This window comes from Uloborus diversus, chromosome 6 (genome assembly GCF_026930045.1).
Source record: "Uloborus diversus isolate 005 chromosome 6, Udiv.v.3.1, whole genome shotgun sequence".
NCBI lineage: Eukaryota > Metazoa > Arthropoda > Arachnida > Araneae > Uloboridae > Uloborus > Uloborus diversus.
Window position 1 is genome coordinate 20,996,376 of NC_072736.1, and position 13,359 is coordinate 21,009,734.

At 31.3% G+C, this 13,359-nt stretch overlaps 1 protein-coding gene across 1 annotated transcript in view; it reads right to left on the reverse strand.

The window, feature by feature from the left end:
* Positions 1-1,679: 1,679 nt before the first annotated feature.
* Positions 1,680-13,359, reverse strand: part of LOC129224267 (sodium/potassium/calcium exchanger Nckx30C-like) — a 111,965-nt gene continuing 100,285 nt past the window's right edge. The window contains 2 exon segments of the mRNA XM_054858695.1: positions 1,680-1,929; positions 6,096-6,232. Of these exon segments, the coding sequence (XP_054714670.1) occupies positions 1,680-1,929; positions 6,096-6,232 (387 nt within the window).

Consider the following 13,359-nt stretch of genomic DNA (forward strand, 5'->3'; position numbering starts at 1 on the left):
AAGCTGGTGGTGTATTTCATGTACGTACTGATGTCTCTTATTATCATTGGCACTAAGTATTTACCTGCAAAATTTTATTTCTTTCCTTTGCTTCCGAGAACCTCAATTACAAATGATGATTTTTTTTTAGTTTCCAAAATATGTAACTGAGATATATCTATATACTTTAAGTTTAAAAAACTGCTTCTTTTTTAAAACCCTGCTGTTCAGACATAAACTTATGTAATTGTGGATAGTTCTAAAATATCTTTAAAAAGTGACTCAATAAAACATTCAGGATTATTTATTCATTTTTGTAGGTACATTAATATTCGGTTACCATAAATACTTCGGCAAAAAGATTCTACTTACAGTACTTTTAAAAAATATTTATATTGCTGTTTCGGAGGAATACTTCACGCACCCTTAATTCTCTGAAGAGCACGACGCACAAATACGATTCGATAAGTATTAAAATGATTATTTTAACTAGGGGTGAGGAAAAGCCATCTAATTGGCTTTCAATATGATCTGGAGCAGGTCTGGACTTAAGGCAAGCATGTTCATTAGACAGAATAAGACTAACTACCTTCTTTGAAATATATGCAATTAAGACATGAGACAGAATACGCGCATTTAACTGTTACAGAAACCGCACAAACTTGCCGATACACTATTATTATGTATCTATTTTTTAAAGGCAAAGTCATAGGCCATAAGAGATGGTTTCCTTAACAAATTTATTTAAACAGTAAGTTCTTGCTTGAGATGAAAAACTAGAAACTTGAAAATGACTAAAACAAAGATTGTGTAAACAAAGTAGGATTAAATTTTTATGTAATTAAAATGCCTAAATGAAAAATTCATGTCAAGAAAAACTAAAATTTAGTAAATTGCCAATGAAAAAAAAATATTACTATAACTTTTACTTTTGAACGGTACAACAAAAATAATGCAGCTATACACTTTTAACTATTTTACTGAAACAAAATTATGTTTCTTCTGGAAGGTTATGACATGAAAACATATAATAATGTGCAACAAAAACAAAAGTAATAAACACAAACACTGCGTTCTCTACTTATAGAAATAGTAAGATATTAATCATACTATTGAGCTAAAAGTGCAAAATGCACGTAGAACTGATGTTTTGAATAAAAAAAAGCTTTTAAGGGAAAAAATTAAGAAGCAAAATCACTAAATGACTCATGATAGTTTCATCACCAGCACAAAGCAAATCGAAATTAAACACATGGATCATCTACAATGTGCCAAGACTTAAATATTGGAATTCACGGGTGAGTTCACGTTTATAAATTACCAGACCAATAAAAAACAATACATTCTAAAATATTCTGTATTAGCACAGGCTTCTTTCTGCAAGACGTTCCATGAAATGCACTTTTTTATTTATAAATCTAATGTCTACTCATCATAAAGATTCAAAGTAGTTAAATAAGTTTAAGATATAACACCATAAAATCTATCATATTCTAGCAAAAGCCCATGTTTTCTGGGTGTCGGAAATTCGTTGTTAACAGACGAAGATCAGCACCAGTAGGTAATGTTAGAATACAAACTTTCGGTTGCAAAACACGGTGCGTTGAATTCAGACCTGACCTGTGCCATTAACACCAGGGACAACAGGCCTATCAGAAGAGACTTGACTCCGAGGTCCATTGTTCTAAAAGAGTTTGTCCTTACTTTCCCAACAGCTGATCGCAGTCAACCACTCCGTATTCGAGCAACAGGCTGCAGGCGATGAAGACGAAGTAGAGCAGGAACATGACCATAGCGAGGCCGACGTTCATTTTCCACTTGAAGGCTGCAATGGAAATGATGACGAAGAGCAGCATAAGGAAGAGCAGGAGCAGAGAGCAGGCCATGCCAGAACTGCTCACTTGGACAGGCCCAAATATTAGACAGGAGAGAAACCACGGCAGAGGCAACCTGTAGATAAGAAATACTTGCATCAAGACATAGCATTTGTTGGAATTTCGAGGAATAAAGAATTGAATCCTATACATCCAATTCATGAAATTCAATTATAGCTATCTTTTAAACTCAAAAACTTTGTTTTTTCCGTTGGAACATTATTTCGTTTTGGATGCTTCGTTTCAAAGACCTTAAAAGATGCGTCAGTAGATAAATTATTCCTTTTCGAACAACTAGAAAACTCTGCGGAGAACGTTTTTTCTCTTTCTTGTTACACCAGCTCCTTCATTTTTTCTTTCGCGAGATAAATCGTTGGCCATAACGTTTTATATTCGGTTTAATTGAAAAAAAAGTAAACATCATTCCACGTTTTGCGTGAATTAATCTAGTGAAAGCCACCCGATTTCTTCTAGTACTTTATATACTTTAAAATACGAGTATATCACGAAACCTAAAACCGTTGCTTAAAAAAAGGTGAAGGCTTCACTCTCTCTCTCTCTCTCTCTCTCAAAATTTTATCTATTCTCAATTGGCATTATCACAGTAAGAAATGTCAATAAAAAAAACCAGAGCTGGCTTTTTTATTGTCCTTTGGCAACGGGTTAAATATTTAATTCAGTTCTCGCTCAACAATTGGTTAAAATACATATTAATCATTTGGGAGAAATAACCATCCAATGTTTAAATTAATTAATTAATTAACAAAAACGTTTCCGATTTGATCCATCGCAACTCTAAACCATTCTCGGATCAACTTAATTACACACAAAAAATTTAATTAAGCCGTTTAAAAGCCTTACGACTACAAACATACGCACAAAAGAAATGTATATATTAAAATGAAATATGACATAAATTACATATTTTGACTACTTATTTGTAACTAAAAAAATTCTATAGGTTTAAAAAAAAAAAACTTATTTTTTTCCAAAAACTGACATTTCCTTATCACTGGCATATCATTCACTTTTTCAATTTGTAAAACCTTTTGTCAATTCTCCATTAGATACCAGAAAGTGATATGACCCTCCAATTTTGAAGCAATTAAATAAAAACAGGTTTTAAGGGTAAATGTTTGAAAAATCACCCGAAAAACGTGCTTTTTGCCTCCAAGTTTAATAGATCATTATTTCAAAACCACATATTGCATGTACTTTACGAGGGTTATATCACAGTAATATGTTCATTTATCATTTTTGCAATGTTTCAAATCTTTACAGTGAATACTTTTTTCGCTTGAGCTGTTGGCGTAAATAAAAACTTTGAATACGGCGTTATGAAAAAAATCAAGAAAGAAAAAGTAAATTTCAGTAATAAACAGTGCACTTGAGTTTAGTAAACGTCTTCTAGCTTTCTCAATAATTCATCGATTTAAAAAAAAATGTAGATTTAAAAAGAAAAACACTGGGGCTCTCGAAATTTCCCAAAATCTCAAAATCGATTTTTTTTTTCGAAAATTAAGTTCTTTGCCTACCTCAAAACCATTCCAAGAGTTCACAAAAAGTTCCATGACAATTAGCAATACTTCTTTGCACGAACTTACACGAATAATACACGAGGGAAAAGTCACCTGAAACTTTGACATAAAGCAACAATATTTTTGAGAAATAATAACAGCTTTGACATGTATATTTCCCGCAAAAAAGCTAAAAGATTGACAAGATTCATTATGAATTCTTTACCATCCCTTCCATTCTTTTAGAGACATATTCTTTCGAAATATGAGCAAAGCGAACATTTATTTTCTCACAGAAAAAGAAGCAATCGATAGCCATTTTGTAGGACGTGACACTTTACCGCTACTGAACATAAGTATAGAGCATTTATTTGTTGTAGGTCAAGGCTTAGAAACGGGAAGAAAAATAAAATCTACGCGATGAAGTTTAAGCTGCTTATAATAATTTTCTTTTAGAAGCAACATATTTCTGCTTTATTTTATAATCGTTTGCATGAAATGATATCAAGCAATACGTTTCGGATAATCATTTTTTTTAAATACATTTTCCACATTCAATTCTCATTATGGCTTTGTCAAACTTTTTCGTTTTAAAAGTGTGATTTTTACTTCAATCTTTAAAAGCAATTTGTATTCTGAATTATTTGTGTGGTGATTGAAGTTTACAGTATAAAACAAGGGCATAAGCGGGACTTATTTTGTCATTTTTTTTTTTCAAAAACGCAAAAACCTATCTCTAGATATTTACCCCCATATACATTCGAGTCTGCGAAAGTGTTTATTCCCTAAACTGTGCCTGATGCCGTCGCAACATTCCTTAAAGTTTGGTGCAATCTTTTGTGAAAACTTCAAAAAAGATACATTACACAACAGACTTCTATGCATCTCATCTTTACTCATGGTCTACATTGAACCAACCAAGTTGTCCACTCTAGGTGAGAGTACGAAAACGCAAGTCAAAAATCCTTACCAACATACTGTCACAGCGCCACCTCAGATTTAATACTAACAGCAGATATTGAAGTCAAATTCCCGTTCATATTTAATCCACCTACGTACGTTTAGTGCATGAGAATAATATTTTAGGCCAAAAAATCGGTCATTGCAGTAACAACATTCGTATTGAAACCAGTACACCGTTAAATCAAGAAAAAAAAAGGAAATCATATATTTGTACAAGATTTTGCATTGAATTGTCTAAATTAAAACATAATCTTTGATTTAGCTTTTCAAGTAATGATATCCCAACAAAACAGTAAACAATTAGTTTTAATATATTAAGTTTGCAGAGTAGGGTCTAAGCAAATTACAAAACAGTATGAATTTGGAAGCTGCTCTTGTATTGTGTATTTTAAAGACCCCGGAAGAGGAGTGGTACCACAAATGGAAACGTTATAAAAGTAAAGGCGAAGCAACTATACTTCTTCAAAAATATATTAGAAATAACGATCTGAGATTGCGCAGCATAAATCATTTTCAATTTTTAAGTTATAAATACAAGTGTATCTACTGTACAGTACTATTATAGTGCAGCGCTTTATTATTACTACATATTAAAAAAACCGTACGGTTTTGTTTTATTTCTCCCTCTCCCACTGATTACTGGTTTTGTGCATCCAACAGTATTTTATGTTGAATATTACAGCTTTTTAAAAAATACAGTAAAAATTCTGCTCTATATGTAAGAAACTGCAATATATAGTTAAAAAATGGTCTAAAACAGTTTGAAGGGTGTTTAAAAGGGTCTAAAATAATTGGGTATGTTAATAAAAAATTCGTATACATACACTTTTCCACAACGCGAAATTTCAACTTACGCGATGCGTCTAGGAACGCATTCCTCGCGTAAGTCCGGACTCGACTGTACTTCATTTCCATTAACTTACATACTTCATGCATTGTATTAGTTTTTAAGTTCGAGAAGTTCAGAAAGTTTCGGGAACCTCTTTCATCTTGAAAGAACTCTGTAAAATGACGTGATCTATACCACTGAAAACACTATTCATTTCATTTCATGCCCTTCGTTTTTTAATGTCTTAAGTTGTTTGTAGTTTTATCATGTTATTACAACTTTGAATTTCCAAGTTGTGTTTTTAGTTTTTAACCTCTTATAAGTTTTTGGAGAAACGTTAATCGTCATATACATTCTTCTTCAAAATTACATAAGCTTTCATTGTTTCATATCAAAAGTTTTAAATCAGCATAATTTTTATTAGTCATGTATGCCGAAATCAAAAGCGCAAGTTATTGGATCTTGCCGACAGAACTTAGTTTACAAGGTTTGTGTCCCCCCCCCCCTCGCCCCATTGGCTCATTACAATGTCATCATCTTTAACTAATAGTAACTTTTTAACAGCAACTTTTATATTTTGACTGAGAGATCAGTGGTGAACTTTTTCTTAAACAAAATTTTGCTACAGATTTTGATAGACATTTTTGATAATTTTTTTCAGAATGCTCATTTCCGCCATTGTGGAAATATTGTGGAGTATATGTTTCAGAAGAATAGTCACAAAAATAAGTATACCCCCCCGATCACTAATTACTAAACTAATTCATTTAATTTATCTTGCATTTCAGAAAATTAATAGAAGTTTAGTTATATACGTTTAGAAAGAATTCTAAAAGCTGAAACAGCATACGTATCTGAAAAGCAATTGAACAATTATGTCAATAACCTAATGCAAAATGTTTTAAAAGTTTATTTTAGAATGCATTTTCTTACCCAATAGCAACATCGAATATATTGCTTCCAACTGAACTGGAGACTGCCATGTCTCCAAAACCTTTTCGAGCTACCAAAACACTGGTTATTAAATCGGGAATACTAGTTCCCGCAGCTAGAAACGTCAAACCCATCACCTATAAAACAGTAAAAATGAAGTTCATTTTAAACAATTTATTAAAGTAAAGATCATCTGCATGTAAATAAAACAAATTTAGCAAATAAAAAATTCTACCCAAAGCTGTTTTGTGATATACATTTCGCTCTCTGTTTAACGACGCTCTATTCAACGACTTTCTCTATTTAACGACGGCTTTTCACGGTCCCAGATGGACCACTACAGAGTTTAAAAGCATCCTATTTAAGAACGATTTCTACTTAAGGACGATTTTTTGTGGTCGCTTGAAGGTCTTTAAACAGAAAGCCAAGTGTATCTAATAATTTATCTGAATCACATGTGAAAGTTACACAATAAATCTTTGGAAGAGTAATTAATAACTATTAACTGTTTCACATTTAAAAAAAAATCAAAACATCATTTTCTTGTTTACAAAATTAAATTAACTACGTCACCGCGTCACCTCCTCCTTGTTTTGCGTTTGAGCATAGAGACTAAGAACCTCAGACGATGGATTTTTGAAATGCTTCCGTGGTGCCGAGCTTCAGTTTAGTTGCATGGGAAATTTGGGAAAACCAATCAGTCGCTTGTATGTTAATCAAGAAATCACAAAAATAGTGCAATGTTGAGAAAATAAGTAGCAACTAAAAAACTAGTGAAACATGCTGTTTGACTTGCCCTCGTCCCCCTGTTACCGAAATATAAGATTTTTAACTGGGAAAATTTTTAAGAAAAGTCTCCATGTTTAGCGCGGAATGGAGAGTTCTGGAAACGGTAATCAGAATGTAAATTTGATTACAGTTTTCCTTCCGTTTTTCTAGCTTTAACTGACATCTTTTAATGTTGTTAAAGCTATTATGACTGTTTAAGTGTCCAATTCCATTAAGCTAAATTTGGCGATTATTTAAGAAACTAGTACTTCAACACTTGAACGAAGAAATTACCTGTTTGGTAATATTTTGATAGTTCAAATTTAACCCTAACTGCAGTGGATTAACCCTAAACTCCAGTAGTATTAATTATTGACTACTTTTTCGTTTCTTCATTTTCCTAAAATTAGTCTTACCAGTAAAACAGTTAAGTTACCGGATCCAGTTCCACCTTGTCAAAATACAGCATTTCCCTGCATGTCAACATTACACTGTTAAAAATGGGTATTCAAAAATAATGAAAATTTACTCATTTTTGAATACTTTCATTACTCAATATAGCTCCGAATCAATAAGGTTCAATTTTGAGAAACACATGTACTCATTTTTTTGAGTACATTCTGGTAATCAAATATGAGTACACATTTGTTTCAATTATAAACACATTCATTAATTAATAATGAGTTTTTAGCTCAGTTATATGTACTCATTTTTGAGTACATTTTTGAATCAAATATGAACACATTCATTAATTAATAATTAGTTTTTAGCTCAGTTATATGTACTCATTTTTGAGTACATTTAGAAATCAAATATAAACTCATTCATTAATCAATAATGAGTTTTTAGCTCAGTTATATGTACTCATTTTTGAATACATTTAGAAATCAAGTATAATGGCTTATTTCAAATATATGAATTGGGTCAGCTCACTTTTGAAAACATTTTGAATTCACATTCTAAGTATTGCCATGCACTTTAGTGCAATTATCATTTCAGTCATTTAAAAGTCCATAAAAATTTTTGAGTAAAGTAGTGTGAAAATAAGTGAATTTTGTGTTCCATTTTTTTAAATGCATAATGTAAAAAAAATTCCGTAAAAATTACGGTTTTTTACCGGCAGCTGGGTTGGTTGTGCAAAACTGTAAAATTTGCGGAGAATACCCCTCAATAGAATGGTGTTTTACTATACAAGGCCAAATTTTTCCCATAAAATTTACAGAGGGGCCGTGGTAGCCCGATCGGTAGAGTGTCGGATTCGGAGCCGGAGGGCCTCGGGTTCGAACAACGCCCCCTATATCTGGAAGGCCTGCTCACGGGCGAGTCACGTGGGCAAAATGAGGCCACTTTCTCTCGCGCCGTGACTTGACGGAAATCGGTCGGGAAAGCGCCGTGCGTACAATGTAACACGAATTTAAATATTAAATTAAAAAAAAAAGGTGACGCATATCTTTTTCAATTAAATCACCAATCTAATAGAATTGACAGCTTATTTCTACTTCACCTCACAAATTCACTTATTTTACTAATTTTATAAGTGAAACTTGTGCGTTTTCCAGGGCAGAAAATTAATCTTCAAATTTTACTTTCACACGTTTTCAAAATTTCAAATAGACATCGGGGGGTTGGGGAAACTTGTACCGTAAATAATTATAAAATTATTTAGAGCGTACATTTTTTTCATGTAGGGTTATTAATAAATGAGAAATATTTTATTGAGTCTTGTTTAATTTGAAGTTTCCAAGTTTCTTTTTTCTTTTTTTTTTGAAGAAATAATTATCTCTGATTTTTCAACTTAATCTGCTTTGGTAAAATGTTCTTTTGCTATAAATATCAAAATAGGCAATTAGTTGAAGACTTTTGGGTGGAACTATACAGCTTTGGCAAATTAGTATAACTACTTCAAAAGGAAAATAAATAAGTTGAGCCTACACATAAGTAAATAAATATTCCTAATATATTTTAAACAAAATATCTGTGAACAAATAAATGACTTAATTGTTTAAAGAGATTTTGCTTTTGTTCATATTGATGTAATTTTGTACTTTCACACAAGTAATCCTTTCTTGTAGAAAAAGTTCTGAAAAAAATTGAAAAAAAAAAGGAATGCTTAGCATATGTTATGCTTTCAACTACCTTATGAATGCGATACTCAAATAAAGACAATATTTTAAGCACAGTAACTTTTATTTGCACATGATAACACATACATCACATAAAAAACACCTATTACCATTTATGTTACACATGAGGTCAAACAAGAGCTAACACTCAAATTATTTAGCTATTAGGAACTCACAATCAAAAACATGAAAAATTAAAAATTCAAGTACTAACAGTTCACACTACATATGCAGAGGTGGTGGTCTACTATTTTACACTCATAAATTCTTATAAAGCACGGTTTAATTTAATTGACTCTTTTCTTTTTTATATACAGCATCAATAATGATTAATAATAATTAAATTTTAATTGATAAAACTTAAAATTATTAAATAAAATAGAAAAATTCAGTTTTTTTTTAAAGGGTTTAAGAAGATGTTCATTTCTCTTTGTACAATACATTAAGAAACTTCATTGTCCATAACTAATTAGAAATTAAAATTCTGCACACTTTCACAATCAGGGTTGCTAATCAATTTTGCAAGAAAAATTCTCTATGATTTCCCTGCATGAAAATGAAACATTATAAACGAGCGGACACTGATATTTGAAAAAGAACATAAATATCTTGATAATTTCACCACAGGTTTTTAAAAAAAAATCTAAATAAGTAAGGGAAAATAAATAAGAATTCATAATAACTGAAATAATAGCATGGTGATTGAATATATTCAACTTTTACTCAAAAAAAAACTTCTTTTGACCATTCATTACATGGACCTAAAAGTGTGTAAGTGATCCAGAATAATGATTATTGACGACTAATTTCATACACTCAAAATTATCATGAAATTCAAGAATCTATTTTTATGATGAATATTTTAATATTTAACTTGAAAATAAAAACTTAAGCAAAATTGCCATTTTTTATTTTACTTTATTAATATTATCATTATACTTATTACTAGTAATTTATTTGTTTTTTGGTGGTTTATATATTAGGAAATTGATTTTCGCAACTTCAATTTAAGAAGAAAAAAATTCCTTGTATTTTCCAGGTTTTTGAGGAAATTTTTGAAATTCGCTGGATGGTCAGTTCTTTTTATATATATATATACATATATTTGAATTCCCTATGTTTTCCCTGTTTCTTCAGGTTTCCCTGTGGCGTGACAACCCTGACAATAATCTGCAATGTACATCACAGTGTTTCCACCTATTCCCTAGGTTGTAATTTAAAAATAGTTTAGGATAATTCAGTCAAACTTTTACATTTTAAAAGATAACTCATAGAAACAATATAAAATTGCTTATTTATTTAGTGTGGACAATTTACGTACATCTTTCTTAAATTTTTTCAGTGTATTTTTTTCTTTTTGATCTTTTTTCATTTTTTGAAGAGAATCATTTTGTTTTTTGCAAAAGTTGTTCAAAAATATATTAATGAAAACCCATACAATTTGTTTTACAAGAAACAGAGAATCATGACTCTCACATTCATCGATACCTAGAGAAATATCATTTTCATCCAGTACATCAAGAGTTAAATATTTTACAACCTTTCTGTGATTTTGACAACTGATAAAATTTGATTCAAAATGTGTTGACAACAATTTGTTTACAACTGCATATGTGAATTGAGAAACACAAACAACTTCGGGATGTGGGTATTTCAACCCCCCTCTGTCTAATTTTGATATCCAATCATTGTTTACATCTGTGTCAAGGGGCTTATCAATGCATAAAGTTGATCGACATTGTTCACACTTTAGTTTCAATAGAACTTTATGAGCTGCATATCCACTAATGTATGTTAAAATTGGCAAACTCGATTGAGTACTTACCATTTCTTCCGGAGTGATTAGAAAACCATTAAAAAAAGGATATGAATCTGAGCTATCTTCATCCCAATGTTTGTCCTGAAAAAAACTTAGTAACAATTCTCCACAATTTTTCGATTTTAACACAAGGGGTAAAATTGTTTGCATTCTCAATTTTGTTTCAGTGTCATAAATTTGACGTATACTGACATTGTAATTTGACCCTGCCAATGTACGGTAAGACCCAAATCTGTCTTCTAATGAGTCTGTTTGTATTTTCCCTGGTAAAAAATAATCGAAATTTAAAGTTTTAAAACAGTACTCGGCAAGAGCAAGCATAGCTTTTGTAATATGGCTTATGGCTAGATGGGTTTGCTTTGTTAATCCACCAGTTGTACAATTCATTTCCTCCCATTTGTCTAACCAATTAATAAAGTTAGTTAAGAACTTATACTGAGCTGTGTCACTATTTGGTGTGAGAGGCGTTTGGAACTCATCCCTTTTATGCTCACCCTTATACAAAGTTTTCACATTCATTATTGACCACCACTTGCAAAGAATCTGAATGTAGTCTGCTGTTTGAATATGATGGTTTATATCATTTTCCTCACCAACCAGTTTAAGACCTTCAGCCACTACATTATTAAAAATTTGTAAGACCAGTTTCACATTTTGTTTCTCAAAGCTGGTTGGAGCCAATGCTTTTTCTGACAGCCCATAACCATACTTTAACAACTTTTCAGATTCAATTTCATGCAATTTTTTTAATGCATGAAAAGAAGCTGTACAAAAAGGTAGAAGGGTGTCAAAATTGGGATAGTACATGCAAGTGCCTAGATTTTTTTGATTGATTCAATTATTTCTAAGGCACTTGAGGATATGAACGGAATCAAAAGAAAAATAGAAATATTTTCCTGGACTTCCAGGATAATCATACCTAACCCGCAACTCAGTGGGAGAGGCAAACATACTAACGGTCTTTTTATTAATAGCATTATTGTCAGTGGCTACTGATATGACATTAAACCCTATGGCAGCTAAACCAATCAAGATTTTTTTTATATATGAATGGAAATTGTCAGCATCTATGCTACGGACTGGCAAAATATGTGCCACATCTTTGTACGGAGACAATAAACTTTGGATCATAAATGTGAAAGCACTGGATGCAGCATTTGAGTCATTGTGGGACATACCAAATATTTTCCCCCCGACATAATCAAAATTAGGCTTTAAATGTATTTCATCAATCATCAAACTGATAATTTTCTCTTTCTCCTCTAAAAAAGTATATTTTTGTTTTACATAACTTAAAAAATTCTCATCATCTTGTTCACTGCAAGGATTCACATTAAATTCTGCACATATTCTTCTCAAAGTACTTACATGAGGTAAAATAAAAACATTTGAGCTTCGTAAAAATTTGTAACAATGAGGAGAAATAGACTTTAAGAGACAACAAAATACGAGAAAACTGGGAGAATACCTACGTTGCTGTTTTGTTACATTAAAGTTAGCAAACTGTTCAATTACAAAATTTAAAAACTTGATCTGTGAATCATCATTGCAACTATCTTTAAGTTTTAGGAGAAGCTGAACAACAACATCACAAATTACTTTTGATTCATCAGAATTATTCACATCTGACTTACTTAACATTTTCAAAGAAGACAAAATTTTAAACAATATATTTGAATCATCGACTTTCATTGGAAAATCAAAAGTATCTAGTTTTTTTAACGAAAAATTTTTATGGAATACATATACATTTAAATCATTCTTTACAAGCATGCTGCACAATACCTCATGAGTTTCTGACAGATGCAACAAGAGCACGGAATCTTCTTTAGGAATGTAAGTCCAAAATTCATCAAGTTTTTGCTCTTGAAAACATTGCTTCAGTTCTTTTAAGGTAGAAAACAGAGTTTTGTTTTTATACTCATTGTCAGCAATAATACTTGCCTCTTGAGCTTTTTTAAAGAGAGATTCCACTTATCGCTTACGTTTTTTAGAAGGAGATTCTCGTGCAGGTGTGACTGATGGCTGGAGGTAAGATGGACAGTTACCCGGCAAAAATACAGGAATTGATCCGTCTCTTAAACGAGGATGTTTTAGTTCACTCTTTAGAAGTCTCATCGACTTTTCATCGAAGAATTCTGCTTCATGAAGAATGTCTTTGCGAAAATGTAATTCACATACCTAAGGAATAGAAAACTCATCAATAAAAAAACATATGCAAAAAAAATATTGAATATTAAGAAAAGCGTTTAACTGAAAATGATAAATCTCAACGATATTGAACTGTATTTTTCTACTTAAAATCGGGCAGATAGGTGCAGAAAAAGATTTTAAAAAATCTTTCTGCAATAATAATTATCTGTCATCTTATAGATATGCGACAGGCGTCTCAGCATTGCATTGTTTACCTGATATCGAATGTTGCATAATTTTTAAAATTGCAACATTGTTTAACAAAATTATTACTTAGCGAAAAATAATTATGTTTCACTTTCAAATATATTTTGTTGATATGATCAACTATATTTGTTAGAACACCAGTGACATAGCCACG